Source organism: Mastomys coucha, unplaced genomic scaffold, assembly GCF_008632895.1.
Source record: "Mastomys coucha isolate ucsf_1 unplaced genomic scaffold, UCSF_Mcou_1 pScaffold6, whole genome shotgun sequence".
In the NCBI taxonomy this organism is placed as follows: Eukaryota; Metazoa; Chordata; class Mammalia; order Rodentia; family Muridae; genus Mastomys; species Mastomys coucha.
In genome coordinates this window covers 9,714,759-9,735,407 of record NW_022196912.1, presented here as the reverse complement: position 1 = coordinate 9,735,407, position 20,649 = coordinate 9,714,759, and the positions used below count along the sequence as shown (strand labels likewise).

Genomic DNA, 20,649 nt, shown 5'->3' with positions numbered 1-20,649 from the left:
ACTCACTCTGTAGACCAGACTGGCCTCGAACTCAGAAATCCACCTGCCTCTGCCTCCCAAGTGCTGGGTCACTGGTGTGTTTGTTTGGGGTTTTTTGAGATAGGGTCTCTGTGTAGCCCTGGCTGTCCTGGGACTCACTCTGTAGACCAGGCTGGCCTTGAATCTGCCTGCTTCTGCCTCCCAAGTGCTGGGATTAAAGCCTGTGCCCCAACTCTTCAAATCACTCTTAGAATATGAAACCCACACTGGCCTAGCTGCTCTAAGGATACCAACCTCAGACTCAACCAAGTTACATTTGGATTTGTAATCTTGTTTGTCTTGTGTTAAGTACAAATACACACTTTTTACTTATTTATTCTGTGTGTATATGTATGCGTGTGAGTACATGTGTGCCGTCCTGTGCACATGGAGCCCAGAGGACAAACTTTGGGAGTCAACTCTTTCCTTCTACTGGGTAGGGGAATAGAACTCAGCTTGTCAGGCTTGGCTGCAAGCAACCTTTACTTGCTGAGTCATTTCATTGGCCCAAATATATAAATTTCCTTTGAATATCATGCTTCATTCCATTTTTCTTTCCGTCTCTTATTTTATTTTAAAGATTTATTTATTTTATGTGTATGAGTACACTGTAACTGTACAGACGGCCGTGAACCATCATGTGTGTGGCTGCTGTTGAACTCAGGACCTTTGCCGGCCCCTCTTGTTCCGGCCCCGCTCGCTCCCTGTCTCTGATTTTTATTAATAGTACAGCATTCTTTTAATAGTACAGCATTCTTTTAACCGAACCAGTGCTTTTAAAACAATACTTTTCTCTTTCACACATAGTATGTTTTTCCTTGGTCAGTGAAGATTATGCCAGTTTTCTCCAATAATTGAAGAGACTTGGCTTTTTTTATGTAAGTAAAATCTTGAAGTGAAATCGATTGTGTCTTAATTTACCATTTGGACCTTTAGGGTTGTTGCCGTCCCAAATGGATCTGTTTCTACATACCTTAAATAGTCCAGTTAGTGTTCTCTTAGAGCAATTATTTGGAGGTGTCTGGCTGTTTAATTTCGTTATTTAAAAGGAAATGCTAAGGATACTGTTAAACACACACATTCTGCACTCTGTGTTTCCATTCTCTGCTGGCCTGCAGGTGTGCTTGCCCACTTGACAGTTCTTGTCCGTTTTGTCTCCTCCAGTTCCATGCCATGGACACACTGTACAGACACGGCTATGACCTCAGCAGCGCCATCAGTGTGCTGGTACCGCTCGGAGGGCCGGTCCTGTGCAGGGATGAGATGGAGGAGTGGTCAGCCTCTGAAGCCAGCTTATTCGAAGAAGCACTAGAAAAATATGGCAAAGATTTCAATGACATCCGTCAGGACTTTGTAAGTGGAAAACTGTGAATGACCTCTTGGGATGGGAATATTGTTCCATTTTATCTCTTTAGTAACTCTTATACATTTAACATGCCTTTGGTGCAGGTTTTGTTGGTGTCAGGGATCAAAGCCAGGGCTTTGAACATATGTTCTGCTACTGACCCACATCCCCAACCCCGACAGTAATTTTTATTTGCTTAACATAGAATGAAGGGGCACTTTTTTTCTTTTTTTTCTTTTTTCTTTTTTGTTTTTTGTTTTTTCAAGACAGCGTTTCTCTGTGTAGCCCTGGCTGTCCTGGAACTCACTCTGTAGACCAGGCTGGCCTCGAACTCAGAAATCCACCAGCCTCTGCCTCCCAAGCGCTGGGATTAAAGGCATGTGCCACCACCGCCCGGCTGAAGGGGCACTTATAAAGGAGGAGACTGACATTTGCTTTACATTTTGAATATGCCCAGGGTGAGGAGTCCTGAGGTCCTGGAATGAGCTGTGGTTGCATGATTATACTCCGCAGCACTGATTTCCAAGCTGAAATGAGGACGCTTTCAAGCATCTGTGCTGATGATTATAGCCTTTGTGTGCAGTGTGTCTTTTACAGCCGGCGCACTCACTGTCTCCTCTGACCTTCCTCCAGTTGTATTACTAAGTGTTGATGTGAACTTATGATGTCGTGCAACCCTGACCAAGCAGAAGAGCCAATGTGCTTTCTAGTTCTCATCCGTCTTTGATGATATGTAGTGTTTCACTTAGAATTTTATTATATCTAGAATTTATTCCTTCTCAGATTCATTGAGGAATTGTGTATTCAAGTTGTATAGTGTGATGGGATGAGGTACACACTCTGAGAAGTGATTGCAGCACCTAACACACATCTGCTGACGGACGTGTGTGCGTGCATGTGTGTGTGGGTGTGTGTGGGTGTGTGCGTGGGTGTGTATGTGTGCACATTCGTGTGTGCCCCCGTGCATGTGGGGGGGTTGGGGTGTGTGTGTGTGTGTATGTGTGCACATTCGTGTGCGCCCCCATGCATGTGTGGGGTGGGTGGGATGGTGGGTGTGTGGGTGTATATGTGTGCACATTCTTGTGTGCCCCCATGCATGTGTGTGGGGTATGGGTGTGTGTGTGGGGGGGTGGGTGTATATGTGTGCACATTCATGTGTGCCCCCATGCATGTGTGTGTGGGGGTGTGTGTTTCTGAACCATAATCCAGGCCCACTCAGAGTTTTTGACCCCCTTTTGGTCAGAGTTTTGCTAAATTGCACAGCTGACCTTGAACTTCTGACCTAGAACTTATGATCTTCCTTCCTGAGTGTTTGGAGTAGCTGACATTATCACTACACAACCACCCCAGGTGTCTCACTCTCTTTATTTAAATTTATTCTTTCTGAAAAAGAAATTTTGTTTGAGATCTTTATAAATTACTTTCTACAATAACTATCCTCCATTTTAATTGTAAAGATATGTTTGAGCCGGGCAGTGGTGGCGCACACCTTTAATCCCAGCACTTGGGAGGCAGAGGCAGGCAGATTTCTGAGTTTGAGGACAACCTGGTCTACAGAGTGAGTTCCAGGACAGCCAGGGCTCCACAGAGAAACCCTGTCTTGAAAAAACAAACAAACAAACAAACAAACAAAAGATCTGTTTTGTTTGTGGTAGAGCTTCACTGTATAGCCTTGGCTGGTATTGAATCTGGGCTGGTCATCCTGTGTCAGTTCTCTGAGTGTTAGGATTACCATTGTACTAGCCTGAAAATACACTCCTTGACTATACATTAGATTCGAGCTGGTATCCTGCCTTTTGATCTGTTGGATATCTCTTGAATCAGCTCTAAAACAAAAAATGTTATTTCTCAATATGAATTGAAGCAGTAAACTCCAAGCACAGCTTTTAAATGTTGTTACCAATGAGATGTGTTCTGAGGAAACCTCAGTCTCACCTAGACTGTTACATGCCATGACACTAAATTCTAGAGCCAGCCAGGTGCCATGTCTCGGTAATCCTGCAGTCAGGAGGCTGAGGTTGGAAGATCATAAATTCAAGGCCAACCTAGGGATGACAGTTATTAAAAGTTATGGTCAGGTGGTCATAGTAGTGTAACACTATTGGTGTAAAAGTTATTAGCATAATAGAACTAAAAATGCAAGATCAAAAATGTCCTGAAATCCTGTTCCCTAGAACAGGACAAGATGAGAAGTATCAGCTCGTAAAGGCCCTTAGCTGCTCAGTCTTAGAACCTGAGATCCCACACGATGGGAATTGTCCAGCGTGCGTGTACCACACCCACAGTAAATAAGAAACTAAAATAAAGGTCTTGTTTTACTGCAGTAAAGGACACAATCTAGAGCCAAGCATGGTAGGTCCATGCTTCTGTACCACCAGCACCTGGGAGGCAGAGGCAGGAGGATGAGGACTCAAGGCCATGTTCAGCTACACAGCAAGTCTGGGCCAGTCTGGGCTATGGGATATTACATTAATTTTAAATCAAATTTTCCTTTCTCGACCCCCTGCTCCCAGAATGATGACTCTGAGACTAATTATTAATGAATAAATGCCTTGGCCATACGCTTTGGCTCATTCCCTGACTAGCTCTTAACTTACTTAGCCATTTAAGCTAATCTGTATCCAAAATGTGATCAGTTACCTCTCCTTCAGTCCCAGCCACTTCTTTCTTCTCATCTCCTCAGCATCTCCGTCTCTTCATGGCTTCCCAGGCAGATCTTTTTACTCTGCCACTATTTCCCAGAACCCTCTCTTCCTGCCAGGGTCCCACCTGTGTCCCACCTCTTATTTCCAATGGCATTGGCCATTTGGCTTTTTTATTGACAGGTGGTGCTTCTAAGAGATTCCCTCTACAATGTGAAACCCTTTCTCAACAGCACACCAGTCTGTAGTTCTCATAGCAGAGTGTGAATGAGAAATGCTGAATCGAAACAGCTTTTCTTTTCTTTTTTAAGATGTATTTATTTATTTCATGTATATGAGTATACACTGTAGCTGTACAAATAGTTGTGAGCCTTCATCTGATTGTTGGGAATTGACTTTTAGGACCTCTGCTCATTCCGGTCAACCCAGTGGCTCCGGCCCAAAGATTTATTTATTATTATACATAAGTACACTATAGCTGTCTTCAGATGCACCAGAAGAAGGCATCAGATCTCATTATAGGTGATTGTAAGCCACCATGTGGTTGCTTCGATTTGAACTCAGGACCTTCAGGAGAGCAGTCAGTGCTCTTACCTGCTAAGCCATCTCACCAGCCCTCAAAACCACTTTTCTTCTTTCTGTATTCTGGTGGTAGTTCAGATCTCAGTGCTTATATGTCCTATACGTTAATTCTCCAGGCAGGAATGTCTATATTGATGCCAGCAGCTGAGTGACAATGCAGGCTCCTCTCCTTTTGCCATTCTAGGGCATTCCTTTTTGAACCTGTTCCCTTGATATGGGAAGTATCGTCTTTGTGTAGCTTAGCATGCAAGTGGCCAGAGGAACTACCGAGGATTTCCTTGTAGGCCTAGAGAATGTATACTTTTCTCTGCCCCTTTGTGGTTTGCCAGGCCTCACTCAGCATCAAAACTAAGACAAAATTTTAAGCCTGTTCCTTTGACTTGGAAGTCCCTACCAGACTAAATTGCAAGGTTGATATAAAAATTTCCCTAAGCAAGAGTCCAGGGCACTGGGGCTAAAGCCATGGGAACTTAAGATTGGGTGCTTGCTCAGAACGTTCTGAGTCTTACGGGACCTCAAAGATCTGAGTTCCCTGCTCCCACTAGACGTTTTCCTCACCCACAGGAAAGGCTCCCTACCCAGCTAGCACTCCTAGCACCCTCACCCCACCCCAATCCTCTCTCCTAATGGGTTTTACTGCCTAGCTAGACTGCAGGATTATTCCAACAAACCCATCATATCCGTAGTGTCCAGGAGACACCTTTTCCTTTTGATGCTGTTGAGCGACACTGACTTCTCCATTTTCAGGTGCAACACTCACATCCTCCTAAGCCAGTCCATCTGCTTGGTTGTTGCCTTTTCTTACATCTTGCATATCAGGCAATTGTACTGTTAGGGGCAGTGATGAATAAGAGGTAATCCAAGCCATAATACTTGGAATTATTTTCTTTTTTGAAGTGGGGAAATTGTTAATCCATTCTAAACTCCTCAGCAAGTGCACATGCCTCCTCTACACCCACCCAATTGTTTTGGGTTCACGAATGAAAGACACACACACACGCACACGCACATATGTACACTGCCTTATTTTTAATGTACCTTAGTCAGCTCAGCAGCTAGGCCACTCCCAACTTCCCAGCAGCTAACACTCTCCCCTCTGATATTCTTGAGTTAATACTTCTTAAAATCTATACTTCATCTCTGCTACCCCAGACCCAATGGGGGAAGTGGCCCCTGGGGCCACTTTTCCTCGATTCTTACATGGATGGTTCTCTGTCTGCTGCAGCTAAAGACCCACCTCTGTCTCCCTGCCCAGCCATTGGCTGCCTACAATTTTATTTACCAATTAGAGCCAACTGGGGGCAAGGCCCCTCAGAGTCTGAATGTATAGATTTTTGTGTGAATTTTGCAAGCCAAATTAACACAAATAGCGTTAGAACCAATCCACAATATCTTTTTACTATTTATTTATTTTTTCTGTACATATGCATGTTTGATCTGCATGTATGTCTGCACCACATGCATGCCTGGTATCCCTAGAGGCCAGAAGAGGACATCGGAACCAGAGGTACAGGAGGTTGTGAGCTACTGTGTGGGTGCTGGGAACCGAGCCAGAGTCCTCTGAAAGAGCAGCAAGCTGTCTCTCCAGCCTTCTTTTTGTTTTTTTGAGCAAAGGTCTTGTAGTCCAGGCTGACCTCAAACTTGATCCTCCAGTCTTAGAATTCTAAACTGGGATTGCAAGCATGTACCACTACGCTCTGCTTATCTTGAGTAGTTTTCCTTCCATTCCTAATAAAATAGATGGTGAGTGAAGTGTGCTTTCATGGCTCACTGGGTCTTTCCTGGGGTTGCAGTGCTGTGCACGCCATTCAGTGGTGATTGGCACCCCTGATTGTGTGTCACGGGAGCTCTCCTGAAGTCATATGCCAGTGCCTGACATTGTCCTTGGTAGATGATCTGGTGTGGGCATGCCCTGTATGCGCCTGGTAGAGTAGGTGAAATCCACTGTATGATAGCTTGGCTTACATGTCCACTTACTTGGCTTCCCTTTTCTTGGGTTTTGTGGAGAGTGGTCGAGCGTGAGAGGCATTCGCCATGACAAGATGGCGCCTACTTCCGCTGTAACTCCTGGTAAACAACCGTTTTGTGCGTAGAGAACTGTTTGCGCATGTGTGTAGAGTGAAAAGACAGCCAAGTCGTGGCCCATCCCGGGGCGTCACGTGGGGTGATGAGCGAACAGCCAATCATGGGCAGACACGCCGCGCTGTGGGCGGACACACCGCACTGTGGTGTATATAAGCAGTGCTGATTATTGTCTCGGTTTCTTTTTTCCCTCTGGAAGAGGGCAGTAAATGTCGCTGCAGAAGGATCCTAGTGTCCGCGTGTCTTCTTAGCAGCGAGACGACTGCGCAGGCCACAGGGTTTCCAGATAAATGCCTGTCAGATCCTTGTTTTCCAAGAAGAGAAGGCACTACCAGGCCAACCACTCTCCGTTCATCTTCATAATAAAGCCTCACCAAAGGGCTGTCTGGGATACAGTCTGTGCTTGCTCTAGTAGGATTTTCTTTTTAATCTTATGAAAATCAGCCAAAACAAGCTTACTTTTTAAAACAGGAAACACACATGGTTGTGTCTTTTAATTTTTTTTAAAGGATAGAGCCTGTTGTTTTTACTTTCTTAAAGATGTATTTATGTATTTTATGTATAAGCGCTCTATCTTCATGCACATCAGAAGAGGGCCTCAGATCCCATTACAGATGGTTGTGAGCCACCATGTGGTTGCTGGGAATTGAACTCAGGACCTCTGGAAGAGCAGTCAGTGCTCTTAACCGCTGAGCCTTCTCTCCAACCCAGTTGTTTTATTTATAATGAACAAAATTGTCAAAAGTTGTCAGGAAAATGTTGAGAAATATTATGCCAGAGACCAAAAGACATCCAGTTGTAATGACATCTGGGAATTATAGTAACTTAGCCTTGGGCTATGTAAATACTGTTATTAAAACTAGGCAGCACAGCTGATGGATGATGTAGGCCATGGCAGAGCAGTTGCCTCGCACACAGAAAGCCCACATTAATTAACCACATTCATTAATTAATTATGCTTCAGTCCCTCCTGTAGCTGCCTTACAGTGCTAAGAACTAAGTCAGGAAATATTCCCAGTGATGTTTATAATTTTTAATCAGATTGGTGAGAAATTGAATGCATGCATTGGATTGGATCTCTCTCTCTCTCTCTTTTTTTTTTTTTTTTTTTTTTTTTTTTTTTTTTTTTTTTTTTTTTGGTTTTTTGAGACAGGGTATCTCTGTGTAGCCCTGGCTGTCCTGGAACTCACTCTGTAGACCAGGCTGGCCTCGAACTCAGAAATCCGCCTGCCTCTGCCTCCCAAGTGCTGGGATTAAAGGCGCGCGCCACCACTGCCCGGCTGGATTGGATTTCTTATTAAATATGACTCAATACCTTTTGGTACTGGCTGGTTTTGTGTCAACCTGACAGAAGCTGGAGTTATCACAGAGAAAGGAGCCTCTCTTGAGAAAATGCCTCCATGAGATCCAAATGTAAGGCATTTTCTCAATTAGTGATCAAGTGTGGGAGGGCCCATTGTGGGCGGTACCATCCCCAGGCTGGTAGTCCTGGATTTTATAAGAAAGCAAGCTGAGCAAGCCAGGGAAAGCAAGCCAGTAAGTAACATCCCTCCGTGGCCTCTGCATCAGCTTCTGCTTCCTGACCTGCTTGAGTTCCAGTCCTGACTTCCTCTGGTGGTGAACAGCAATGTGGAAGTGTAAGCTGAATAAACCCTTTCCTCCCCAATTTGCTTCTTGGTCATGGTGTTTGTACAGGAATAGAAACCCTAAGACACTTTTGCTAAGAATTAATACTGTTTTTATTCACAAGATTTTTTTTTCTAGACAAGTCTAACAAACAGATCCTTGCTACATCAATACAGATCCTTGCTACATCAATACAGATCCTTGCTACATCATTTCAAAGATGAGATTTTGAAGGATAACACTTTATGCCATAGGTTGTTTTCATTATTGTCTTAAATATCTTTCAGCTCCCATGGAAGTCCTTGACTAGCATCATTGAATATTATTACATGTGGAAAACTACTGACAGATACGTGCAGCAGGTAACTTTCCATGCCACCCCGCCCCTGAATTACAGTGAGGCTGTCTGTCTGGGTCAGTGTCTGTGAGCAATGCACGAATTCTGAACCTGTTTGATCTTCCCTAGACTGCTTTAAATCCCATGATTTCATGTCTTTAGGACATTATCTTTAATATTTTCATCTTAGTGGTTCACTGTTTTCAGCATTAATCTTTATAACTACTTGAGAAAGATGAAAGGGAGAGAGATAGCTAGAGAGGCATTGTCTGGTCAGTGCCTTGTCTCCAGCAAGTGGGGCTTACTGGAAATCCTTGGATGTTATACTTTTATGGATTAAAACTTGAGCAGGAAGCCTTATAAATTCAGATCCGGCTGTGCTTTTCTAAAATCTCCTTACATGGCATTTTTGTAGGCCTGTTCCATAAGCTCTAGCCCCACAGCCCCTTTGGGGTTCCCTGTTCAGATGCTAGGGAGCATAGCTTGGACCTTGAATATGGTAGGTAGACACCTTGCCACTGAGCTACAAGCCCAGTCCCCTGAGCATTTGACCTCAGTTGTAATGTGTCTGTTGTTATTTTGAGACAGGGCCTCATTGGGTAGCCCAGGTTGTCCCTAAACTCGAGTTCCTCCTGCGTCAGCCTCCAGAGCACTGGGATGGCAGGTGTTTCCTGTCAACCTGGGGATGGTGGCTTTAGTCTCTGTCAGTTGATGCTTTCTTCTCCAAAGTCATTCAAAAGGAGGGAATCATTTAATTTTTGAGTTCTTCATAAATGTCCTAAATTCACGGAACTCTTACTTATTTTGAAAAATCTACCTTTGGAGAAAGGCATATTTCTGAAATGACCTCAGTAAATGCCTGTTTTAGATTCTTGCAGTCACGTGCCAGAACCAAGGCAGAGATTAAAAACAGATGGTATCTACCTAAATGTGCCAGCTGCACAGTGGCAAAGCCTGGATGCTATACACATTCATTTAAGGACCACTCTCAAGTGCCAGGCGTTGCCGTGGTCATGAATAGTGAATAGAAATCTACAGCGCATTGAACAATTTCCAGTGTCAACACCATATGGAATTCAGAAAGTGCATATTTTAAACAACTGTGGTAGAGATGAAGGCTGTGCAGTCTGGAAACCTGTGCTGTTCAAGTTAGAAAGTGTCCCCAAAGAAGGCACAGACATGGCACTGAGGACAGTTTACTGTGTTTGGAAGAGTGCTTTCCAAAAGTGTTGACTCCATTAGAATTCTCAGGTTGTCCCTGAATATTTTTGTCTTCGTCTGTTGGCCAACTGGAGGGGGCATTGTAGTCTCTCTGGGAACAATGACCGTGCTTTATCCCCCACTCCTTTTGCTTTTATTTATGTGCTGATCATGGTGTAGATCTGTTAACATGTTCACCTTACGTTCTTTGCCTGCATTTGGCTCCTAGGTGACTTCCCGTGCAGCAGCCAGGGATTACAGTTCTTACAGAGCCAGGTGCAGTGTAGACCTGTAATCCCTGCACTTGGGAGTTTGAGACTAGGCTGAACAGCTCGGTAGTGAGTTCCAGGCCAGGCTCAGCTACATAGTGACCCTCTGTCTCAGAACTGACTAATAGTTGCTGCATGTGTTCCATCATGTGAGGGTAAAACTTTGTTTAGTACTATTATGAGTAACTATAGTCACTCTTGCATGGAGTCTAGACATTATCTCTAAATATTTTTCTAAAAGCAAATGTATTCGGGGAGGGCAGTATATGCATGCATATTCCTTTCAGAAAGACAAGAAGTAAAATGACAAGAAGTAAATTTGTAAAAATAAGAATGGTCATTGCCTTCTGGCGGTGGTGGCACATGCCTTTAATCCCAGCACTTGGGAGGCAGAGGCAGGTGGATTTCTGAGTTCGAGGCCAGCCTGGTCTAGAGTGAATTCCAGGACAGCCAGGGCTACACAGAGAAACCCTGTCTCTAAAAAACCTAAAAAAAAAAAAAAAAAAAAAAAAAAAAAAAAAAACATAAAAAATAATAAATAAAAAATAAATAAAAAAAAAAGAATGGTCATTGCCACTGTCCTGAGAATTGGAGGTGAAGCTTAGTGGTAGAACATGTGCTTAGTATGTGTGTGGCCATAGGTTCAAATCACACACTCGCGCACACACCAGAAAGTCCTTATAGTGTCCTCCTAGGAGATTGGGGAGCTGCCAGGCAGTGATGTGATGGTGGCACACGCCTTTTATCCTGACACTTGGGAGGCAGAGGCAGGAGGATCTCTGTGAGTTTTAGGCCAGCCTGGTACAAAGTAAGTTCCAGGACAGCCAGGGCTACCCAGAGAAGGGGCAACAACAACAAAGGATTGGGAAGTGGAGTCTTAATCACGCTCACAGCTCTGTAGTTCAGAAGCTAATTAATGACTTTCTGAAAAGTTACGGAGCTTTAGAATATGTATATGGAAGAAATCTTAAGATAATGAACTGTACATTGTAAGGCAATGAGATGTTAAAAATTTGTATGCATTTCATGTAAAATGTCTTGTGCATCTTTTGAATTAGAAGCGCCTAAAAGCTGCAGAAGCCGAGAGCAAACTGAAACAAGTGTACATCCCAACTTAGTAAGTAACTGAGTCCTTTGAGACATCATCCTGCTCTTAACCCTGGCCTTCCAAACATGTCATTTGTTCACTGTGACAAACCTGAATATTTTTGTGTGTCTTACCTGTTTTTCCTCCTCAGAGCTCAAAACTTGTTTTCTGTTGTCCCACTGCAATGACTTTGGGAGGGAGAGGGTGACTGACAAAGCCTCAGTAGACCAGCACAAGAGTTAGCGCTCAAGTGCAGCTTGTTCAAGTATCAAGCTACAGGGCAAGTGTCAGATTTCCCCAGTGAGAGAAGGTAACTGTGTTACTAGAGGCCACTGTTTCAGAGCTAGAACTTCCTGAGCCTTCTGCATGGCAGGAGGAGTCTTTAGTTAGTGTGCCTCACCCCTGTGAGCTGTGTTTGCATGATTTGCTGAGGTGTTTACATTGTTTTCTTGGACCACATTTTGTAGGGAGATGATCAGTAGGTTCTGGCTGTTTCTCTATCGCATCTTTTGAGTTTTCAGCTCATGGTCATGTAAAAGGGAGTGTCAGTTTCTCTTTCACTCCATCTGTGTTAGGGGCAGCACACTCTTCCGTCCTTGAGGTCTTCCGTTTGCTTACTCAAATCTATGACAGCCTTCTCTCTGCCGCTTCAAGGGTTTTCTAATTCTTTGAGCTAAAAACAACCATTTTGTATAAACTTTTCTGTCCTGAGATTGGATATGTTGCATAATACATGTTTGTACATCCAGGAGGCCTCATGGACAGTTTTACCTCAGAGCATGTGACTGATGTACTTGTCATGGCTCTTGTTTTGTTGGTGTGTATGGGGAAGGGAGATTGTTTTGTTTTGTTTTTTTGTTTTTCTATTTTTTATTTTTTTGAGACAGGTTCTCACTATATAGCTCTGGCTGTCCTGGAACTCACTCTGTAGACCATGCTAGCCTCAAACTCAGAGGTCTACCTGCCTCTGCCTCCAAAGTACTTTGGATTAAAGGCATTTGCCACTATACCTGGCTTTCTTTTACATTTTACAAACTGTGATTTATGCATCCCATAATTATTCTATTTTTTTCTGCAGTGTTGTTTTGAGATCCTTTAAAATTATATATTTACTTCATGAATTCAAAACGTGTCATTCCACAAAAACAATCAAACAAACACCAAAACACTGGTTGTGACTCAAATCTGAGCTTCTCAGGGGCAAACAGCCTTGCGCATGCCCCACAGTGCCCCACAGTGCCTCACAGTGACCCACAGTACCCCACAGTGCCCCACAGTGCCCCACAGTGCCCCACAGTGCTGATGCCTTAGAGAGAACATGTGGTGCCTGCATGGACTCAGTGGCCCAATGACTGATTTTATTCAGCTTACCCTGGCTTTGGTGTCTTTATCTGAGTCAGGGATCCACCCAGTAGTCTGAATAAAATCTCAATTGTCAACTGTTTCTGTAAGTAAGTCTCCCTGGAGCACAGGCTTGTGTATTAGTTATATAGATTGTCCTAGCCTGCTATTATGTTACAAGCACAGAATTTAGCGGTTGTAACTGTGTTACCCACAGACTTAAACTTCTTTACTACTGAGCCATTTATAAGAAAAGTTTCCTAAATCTTGATTTAAATGATCTTTGGAGAACAATTTCTAATCATACTCATAAAAAAATGTGCCTTATTTGCATTGTTTAAAAATAAACCCAGTTACAGAGTCGTATGTAAATGTGGGTCCCTAATGAATTTCCAAGTTAACTCCGGAATAGAATGTTGTTGTTGTTGCTTTTTGGTTGGTTTCTTTTTTCCTTGGTTTTTTGAGACAGGGTTTCTCTGTACAGCCAGTCCTGGCTGTCCTGGAACTCACTCTGTAGACCAGGCTGGCCTTTAACTCAGAAATCCACCTGCCTCTGTTTTTTAATAGATCAAGAAATCTCTTTTTCTGTCCTGCTTTGAGCCTAGCAGTCTTCTACAGACAAAGCCTTGTGTTTAGTTCTGAGGCTAAGAAGACTGGCTGCCCTGTGGAGCCACGCAGTACAGACCTTGTGTGGACCTTGTGTGCTAAGAACAGTGACCAAGAAGATAGCATTGGGGGAGGGGCTGTAAACATTTTGTTATCCACCCCCCCACCCCCACCCCTGGGAAGAGTCTTTGAGGAAATGTGATGCACACTGCTACAAGCGGTTGCACTGAACAGCCAGTTGTGTCCTGAACTGTGACAGGGCCCAACACAATTGAGGAGCCTATAGAAAAATGGTGTGGCTGGTGTAGAAAGAGTAGTCAGCCAGCCATGGTGGGCAGGGCATTGCAGTACAGGTACCCATGACTTAGAGAGTGGACAAATTTTAAAGAGGAGCCATGGTCTTGAAGATGACAGGTTGCATTTGGACCATGGCTCCAGGGAGCAGCAGGACACATATGGGGAGACCAGCTTGACCTAGGAAGAGCTTTGGAAACTCTACTGTTTGGGGTGTGACTGACCTTGGCTTATCAAGGTTGGGTCCACAGTTAGGTGGATTGTCCTGCCAGTCACCAAGCTCAGAGATAATGTTGGCACAATATTAGATTAGGCCATTGTGAGTTTGTTCTATCATAAAAGGAGTAGTAGATGTGTGTGCAGCATGCACTGAACATACTGATCCATACACAAAGCCATTGTGGGCACCAAGAAATGTTTATGAAAATATTCCGTGAAACTGTTTTTCCTCTAAAACACTCTCCCAACCTGTCTCTGGCCACCTGGAACATTTTATACATGTCATTGTCCTCCCTGGACCTGCCTCAAGTTACTATTTACATATAATTGGAGTTATGAATGGTTGTGAGTCACCATGTGAGTGCTGGGAATCAAACACAGGTCCTCTGTAAGAACAGCAAGTGCGCTTAACCACACAGCTGTCTCTCCAGCCCAGCACCGGCCCTTCTTAGACGCATAAATTTAGCCCTGCATTTAAATGCCAAGTTTCCATATTTCTGGGAAACTTTTTGCTTGACGTCCGTGGAAAGGAGCAGCATTTCAGCCACTCCACGGCAGAGTCCTTTTCATTTGGAGATGTTACACCTCTTTGGAAACTTGAGTTTCTCTGAACAACCTCCTTTCTTTTCTTTTTTGAGACACTGTCTCTCTCTCTCTACATAGCCTAGGCTGCTCTTGAACTCACAGAGATACCACTGCCGCTGTCTCTGGAGGCCGGGCTTAAAGGCTTACTGTGCCCAGCCCCACTTCTTTTCTTTTTGTTCCAAAAAAACAAAAACAAACAACAAAACCTGGGGACAGAGGTCTCACTGTAACAGAGATGAAAATTCGCTAGAAGGACATTCTTCTGGGGCAGATCTTTGTTTCCTACTTAGTGAGTCTATGTTACTGAAGGCTGTGTACTGTGTGTGCAGCTGTACATTGTCGGTAGGCACAGCTCTAAGCAGGGCTAGCCTACTGTCAGCTCTGTTTATACAGTAAGTGCCCTGATACATCCAGGCTATGTGTTTAAAGACTTAGAGCTGTGCTGACAAGTGTGCATTCAGTCTTACTATTGTTTCTGATATGCTTGCACTTAGCCTCCTCTCCTGACCCATGTCCTTTTTTCCTCCTAAAAGTGTTTTCTTAAACAGAAGGGAAAAATCCAAAACACAAACTCAAAAGCTTTCTCATCCAATTGCTAATCTACCTAGTAAAACTTCAAATGTAAAGTGAATTTTTATCTTGAGCTTGGGAGAGGTACTCCTTGGTTGTGTGTGGTGGGTGGCCCTGCAGAATTCAGCTGCATCTTTGCCTAGCCTTGCCTCCCCCACCCCCACCCCCAGAAGCACTGCAGAGACCACAGCAGCATCCCAACCAGGAGAGGAGCCAGAGCTCTTCCGGCCACACAGCACTGCCTTTACCTCAATATCCAATCAAAAACTGTTTTTCTCAGGAAAATGTATGATGAGGATGAAGTCTAGTCACTCCTATCTTTCAAAAGCAGTGTGCTGTGGAGAAATGGCCCCTGGTGTGGTGGACATAGGAGCCAATGTGTGCGTTCGCCACAGAGTGCCCGGCACAAGACTCTGGCTGTTCATAGCTGTTTTGCAAAAGGAGTGCCTTGGTTTTATTATCTTTATTTTTTTCTTATCATTCCACCAAATATGCCCTCTTGTGTAAGTTCCTGGCATCATGTGTGCCAATGTATTCCAGGGATTTTTTTTCTTTTTCTTTTGGTTATTGTTTGGTGTATGTGTTTCTGATTTGTTGTTATTTTTTTAGGTTAGTATACAAAGTCCTGGGTCCATCAAGCATCTTTGTGTACACCTCCCATCATTCTTCATTCTCATTGGCTCCCTTCACTGCTCCCATACTTGGGTTCATCTTAGCACCCTGCTTTTCCCAGTCTGTGTCTTCCTCACTAAGTATCTCAGGGAAGGTAAATTAGTAAGGAGGTGCCAGCTTTGGGCCTTGTCCTACAAATTATTTTTATTATTTCACTTTACATTTCATTGAAAGCAGCAAACCAAATCCCAACCAAATCTCCAGCAGCAGTGGCAAGGCCGGCACTGTGAATGGAGCTGTGGGGACCCCGGGCCAGCCCCCGAGCCAGAGTGCCCTCCTAGGGCGAGCCTGTGAGAGCTGCTACGGTAAGTCTGCTAGGCGGTGCCTGGCTAAGTGTGGGGAACTGTCCTGTGCCGTGGGTGGGCCAGTGAGAAGGCATGCCTGCTGCTCAAAGACAGGGCAGTTTCTCCTCGGTGAGCAGGTGTCCACCCCAACCCCTAAGCCCATGTTGGGAGCAAGGGGACATTGGCCGAGCACTCTTGCTAAGGTGAGTGTGCAGTTGTTCTGGTTTTCTTCTGTGGATTTGTGTTTGCTGGCAGGTTTTGTTTGTTAGTTTGTTTTTTAAACTATATGCAGTTATATTCACTTTGTACTGTGATACATACCAAATCCCCTCTTGGAGTTCCTCAATGTCCTCTGACAAATTAAATGTGTCTGATACTTCTGGAGAAGAGGCAGGTGTGGGGATGAGTACTTACAGCCCTCAAGCTCCCAGGGAACCAGGTGGGGAAATGCCAGGTTATGATATTTGCTTTTGGCCTTGGACATTACTGTGTGTATCTCTGCCTGCAGGGTTCTTATGTGTGCCCTTGTTGGATGGGTTGGTGAGATGGTCTGGCTAGCAGCCGGTGTTTATTTTAAATCTCAAACAACAGCAGAAGCTCTCCTTTCTGTCTTTGTTGCTGTGGGTCAGGTTCTTGAGGCAGGGTCTCCCACGAGCACAGGCTGACCTCCAACTCTCTACTCCCCTGCCTCAGCATCCTCTGGAGAGATTGGATCACAGACATGTGCCACCACAGTGCAGCCATATTTCTTCTCTGTGGGCACATTCCTATGTGGGTATACACGTGTGCAGGTGTATGTATGTATATATGTGCACATGTACATGTGACCTTGGTGCCCTTATTTGTATGTAAGCAAAGTCAAGTTGGGGACTAGAGAGCTAGCGCAGTGGTCAAAAGTCTAAGGAGAAGTGTCAGCCCAGGATCCCAAGATCAAGTTCTCATACAAAGGAGAATAAGACACACGCAGGAGATGGAGCATGAGGGGGAAGGAAACAAGAGAGAGGGGAAGGGGTATGGGAATGGTCCCATTGAGGCCTCTACATAGAGTGGGGACAGGCAGGGACACAGGCACAAGGGGAGACCTGCATTAGGATGAGGTGTTTAATTTTAATTGGGCATGCTAATTAGATGAGCCAAAGGGGGCTTCAGATTGCATAGACTAATAGCTGGACCTTGGTAGTCAGCCTCAGGAGGAGGAAGTGGCCAAGTAAGGGAATACCTTTAGAGATGTAGTCTCACGGTTTTCAGTAAGGCAGAGGAAATGAGGGAGAAGGGTAAGGTCTGCCAGAGCCATGCCCGCCACGCTCTATGCTCGCCATGCTCCAGTGGGATCTCTGGTCTTGAGAGAACCTCAGTGTGGTTGGTGCACACCAACAACTCTAACTTTAGCCCCAGGTGTGCCCAGCACCTTTGGCCTTCTAGGGCACCTGTACTCATGACACATACATGTAATGAAAATGTTGGCACAAAATCTGTCTGAAAAAAGCCAACTTCATTATATGTTTTAAGTTAAAAAGGAAAGGGGTTAGGCCTGGTTTTGAAAAGGATTTTTCCAAGAGTAGCACGTGATGGTATGGAGATTATTCTCAGTTTGCTAAAGGCAACTAAGTGTAATAGTCTGTTTTCTGTCTCTTTTGGTGTGGTAGGGGACTGGACCTAGGAACTTTCCGTGCCCAGCCCAGGTCTGGTGCCAGCCAAGCTGTGCTTTTTCTCTTTGCCTGCTGGTTTGTGATGTGTCATTGATGGACACCCTCTGGCACTAGTTGACCGCTTTGTGTGAATAGTGTTAACTTACAAGCAGGGGACAACTGTTCACAGCACTAGTGTAATAGTCCCTGCCTGTGTTTTTAACTATATTTCACCTCCTCGGCTCCCACCTCTCTTTGGCTCCACTTTAGGAAGCTAGCTTTTCATTTGGGACCCAGGTATAAGCTGCAGAAGCTGACACAGGCTGTGTCCATCCAAGCAGTAAATCAGCTGGGGTCAGGCCTTACTTACTAAGCATAGGAGCTGCATTCATTCACGTGATAGGGATTTATAGTGTTCAGGACTTTCTGTGTTTAGGAAGCAATTCTAAAGTAAAATTTTGTTTCCTGAGTAAAGGAACAACAGACAGGTTTCTGGTTTTATTTGGCTCTCCTGACTTAGCAGTGAGCCCTCTTTTCAGTGCCTTAGCAATCCTTAAGAGACCTTCTGAACCACTCTGTTCAGGTTTTAAACACTGCCAGGGAGCTTAAATAATAATAATACCCTTCAAGAGACTTATTTCTAGACATACATATAATGATATCACTTTTAATTAACAAAATAAAATCTCAGCAGCCTGAGGCATAAACCAAGATGTGGCTCCTCTTAATAGATGTGACAAACATTTGTGCTGGAAACAAGCAACTTAATATCTTCAGGGTACTGAAAACTGCATGCACACACTGCACTTCCATGCTTGGCCTACAGCCTTGGGAAACTAGCTGTAAACCAGCTTGTGTATCTACTGTAAGTGACTACTGTGGACAACACTGTAAGCTAGCTGTGGCTTCAGGGTCTCTGAGGTTCCATTAAGTTGAGATCATGGATTTCATGGTCCCTTTCCCTCTGTCTTTAGCCACACAGTCTCACCAGTGGTACTCCTGGGGCCCACCTAATATGCAGTGTAGACTCTGCGCGACCTGTTGGCTGTATTGGAAAAAGTATGGAGGTCTGAAAATGCCTACCCAATCAGACGAAGAGAAGTCCCCCAGCCCGACTGCAGAGGTATGTGAGTGGAGTCTGCAGGTTGAAAATGCCACATTTCCTGGCTATTGGCCTCTTCCTTGGAAGCAGAAATACAACACAGGACTACTTACAAATGAGCAAAGCTGGGCCTCAGGATTAGACATAGCGCTGTATACTCATGGTGGGTGTGAACACAGAAGCAGGGAGAAGTGGGTTTTTCTTCAGGTATTCAAAATATCGATCTTTTGAGATTATTCACGGGGAAAAAAAAGAATAATATGTGTGGGAGGTGTTTGCCTGAGAGGAGAGCTTATAGATAGTCTTGTTTTGGGCTGGCGAGATGGTAAGAGCACTGACTGCTCTTTCGAAGGTCCTGAGTTCAGATCCCAGCAACCACATGGTGGCTCACAACCACCCATAATGAGATCTGATGCCCTCTTCTGGTGCATCAGAAGACAGCTACAGTGAATTACGATGGAGTGTTGGGGGGTGGGGGGTGGGGGGGACGAACAGAGCGGAGCAAGCAGGGCTGTCCTGAGTTCAATTCCCAGCAGCCACATGATGGCTTACAGCCATCTGTATAGCTACAGTGTACTCATACAAATAAAATAATTAAATCTTTTTTTAAAGTCTTAAAAAAAAGCCAAAACCAAATAGTCTTGTTTTTAAAAACAATTTGTAACCTTTAGATACTGTTGAGAACACCTTATTATATAAAACAGTAAACACAAATTAAACCTTTTCTTTCTTTGGTTATTGTGGAAGGACAAGAAGGGCCCAGGCCTGAGTGAACCGTACTTGAAAGATGACCTCGGTAAATCCGTGTAGATAGATGGAGGATGCCTACCAGAGGGAGGCAAGTCCGGAATGTCTGAATTCTCCACAAATAATAAACATCCCACAGAGCCGCTCTGGCAGCCATCTAGGACTGAGTTCCACCCTGGCTGCGCACTCCCTGCGTTCTTACCAGTCGGACACACTGCGTTCCCCTCGATGGGGCACGTTCCTGAGTTATGGGTGCTTCCAAGTGGCCTTGTGCTTTGGCAAGTTCTCTTCTGAAAATTCCATTGTTTTCCGCAATTGCAGGACCCGCGCGTGAGAAGCCACATGTCCCGGCAGGCCTTGCAGGGCATGCCGGTCAGGAACACCGGGAGCCCCAAGTCTGCAGTGAAGACCCGCCAAGCTTTCTTCCTTCATACTACGTATTTCACAAAAATTGCTCGTCAGGTCTGCAAAAACACCCTGCGGCTGCGGCAGGCAGCGAGACGGCCATTTGTTGCTATTAATTATGCTGCCATTAGGGCAGAATGTAAGACGCTTTTCAATTCTTAACCTTACACGTTCCGCTCCTTGCCATCCTCTCTTTCCCTCGCTCTCTCTTTTTGTTTGTTTGTTTGCAATAAACATAAGTTCTTGTGTACAGCCTTTGTTTTTTTTTTTTTAAACATTGTTCTTGTCTGCTGCCATTTATATCATGCCACCCTGAAAAACAACATCAAAATTCCTGTAAAAATTCAGAGTAGCACTAATCAGAAGGTGGGGGAGGTGACCCTACCCAGCAGGCTTTTGTGGCACAGTTGCCCAGAGGGACCTCAAGTGAACCACGTCTGCCTATTTGGTAGTGAGACAGTGTAAACCCAAAGGATGATAAAAGCCCCTAAGAAGACACCACAACCCAGTCTTAAGGATTCATTAGGTTTTAATAAAATTTGCTAATTTATACTAGTTAGGAATTGTCTGTCTTGAGAGGCTTCCCCGGAGGCTTTGCAGTCATCACACCGTAGGAGACACAGTGCTTCCTCACCAAACCTGTATTTGTGAGTGTAGTGAGTTTCCAGTCCGTAAGAACACTCTTTAAGAACACCCTCTGAGCAAACACGTGATTTTCACCAGTCAGTGCCTGTTCCCGTGTGAGTTCATTTCATGGTCATCCGTTATCAGTCAGCTTCGCTGTGACTTACACTCCTGTTTCCAGCACATCCAGTCTCTCTTATGTTTCCTTTTTGTTGCTGTTGTTAGAACTAAGGCTATCTGCTCCAGTGACCTGTGTGTGGGCTCTTACCTTATTGCCACGTCTGAAAATGTACACATAATTTGTGTTAGCTGTGAAGTCACACAAGGCTGGTAGAGCAATACAATTTCTCCTTAGCAGATTAAAAAAAAAAAAAAGGGCAGATT

General features: G+C 44.5%; 1 protein-coding gene across 6 annotated transcripts in view; it reads left to right on the top strand.

Annotated features, from left to right (window-relative positions):
• Mta3 (metastasis associated 1 family member 3) overlaps positions 1-20,649 on the top strand; it is a 132,906-nt gene that overhangs the window by 81,235 nt on the left and 31,022 nt on the right. For 4 of the 6 annotated variants that reach the window (XM_031357537.1, XM_031357534.1, XM_031357536.1 and 1 more), the window contains exons 9-14: positions 1,183-1,371; positions 8,583-8,657; positions 11,160-11,218; positions 15,650-15,780; positions 18,362-18,510; positions 19,558-19,780. In XM_031357537.1, the coding sequence (XP_031213397.1) occupies positions 1,183-1,371; positions 8,583-8,657; positions 11,160-11,218; positions 15,650-15,780; positions 18,362-18,510; positions 19,558-19,780 (826 nt within the window). Of the gene's footprint in view, positions 1-1,182; positions 1,372-8,582; positions 8,658-11,159; positions 11,219-15,649; positions 15,781-18,361; positions 18,511-19,557; positions 19,894-20,649 lie in introns of those variants that run through there. The other 2 variants (XM_031357532.1, XM_031357538.1) reach the window with 2 other exon arrangements.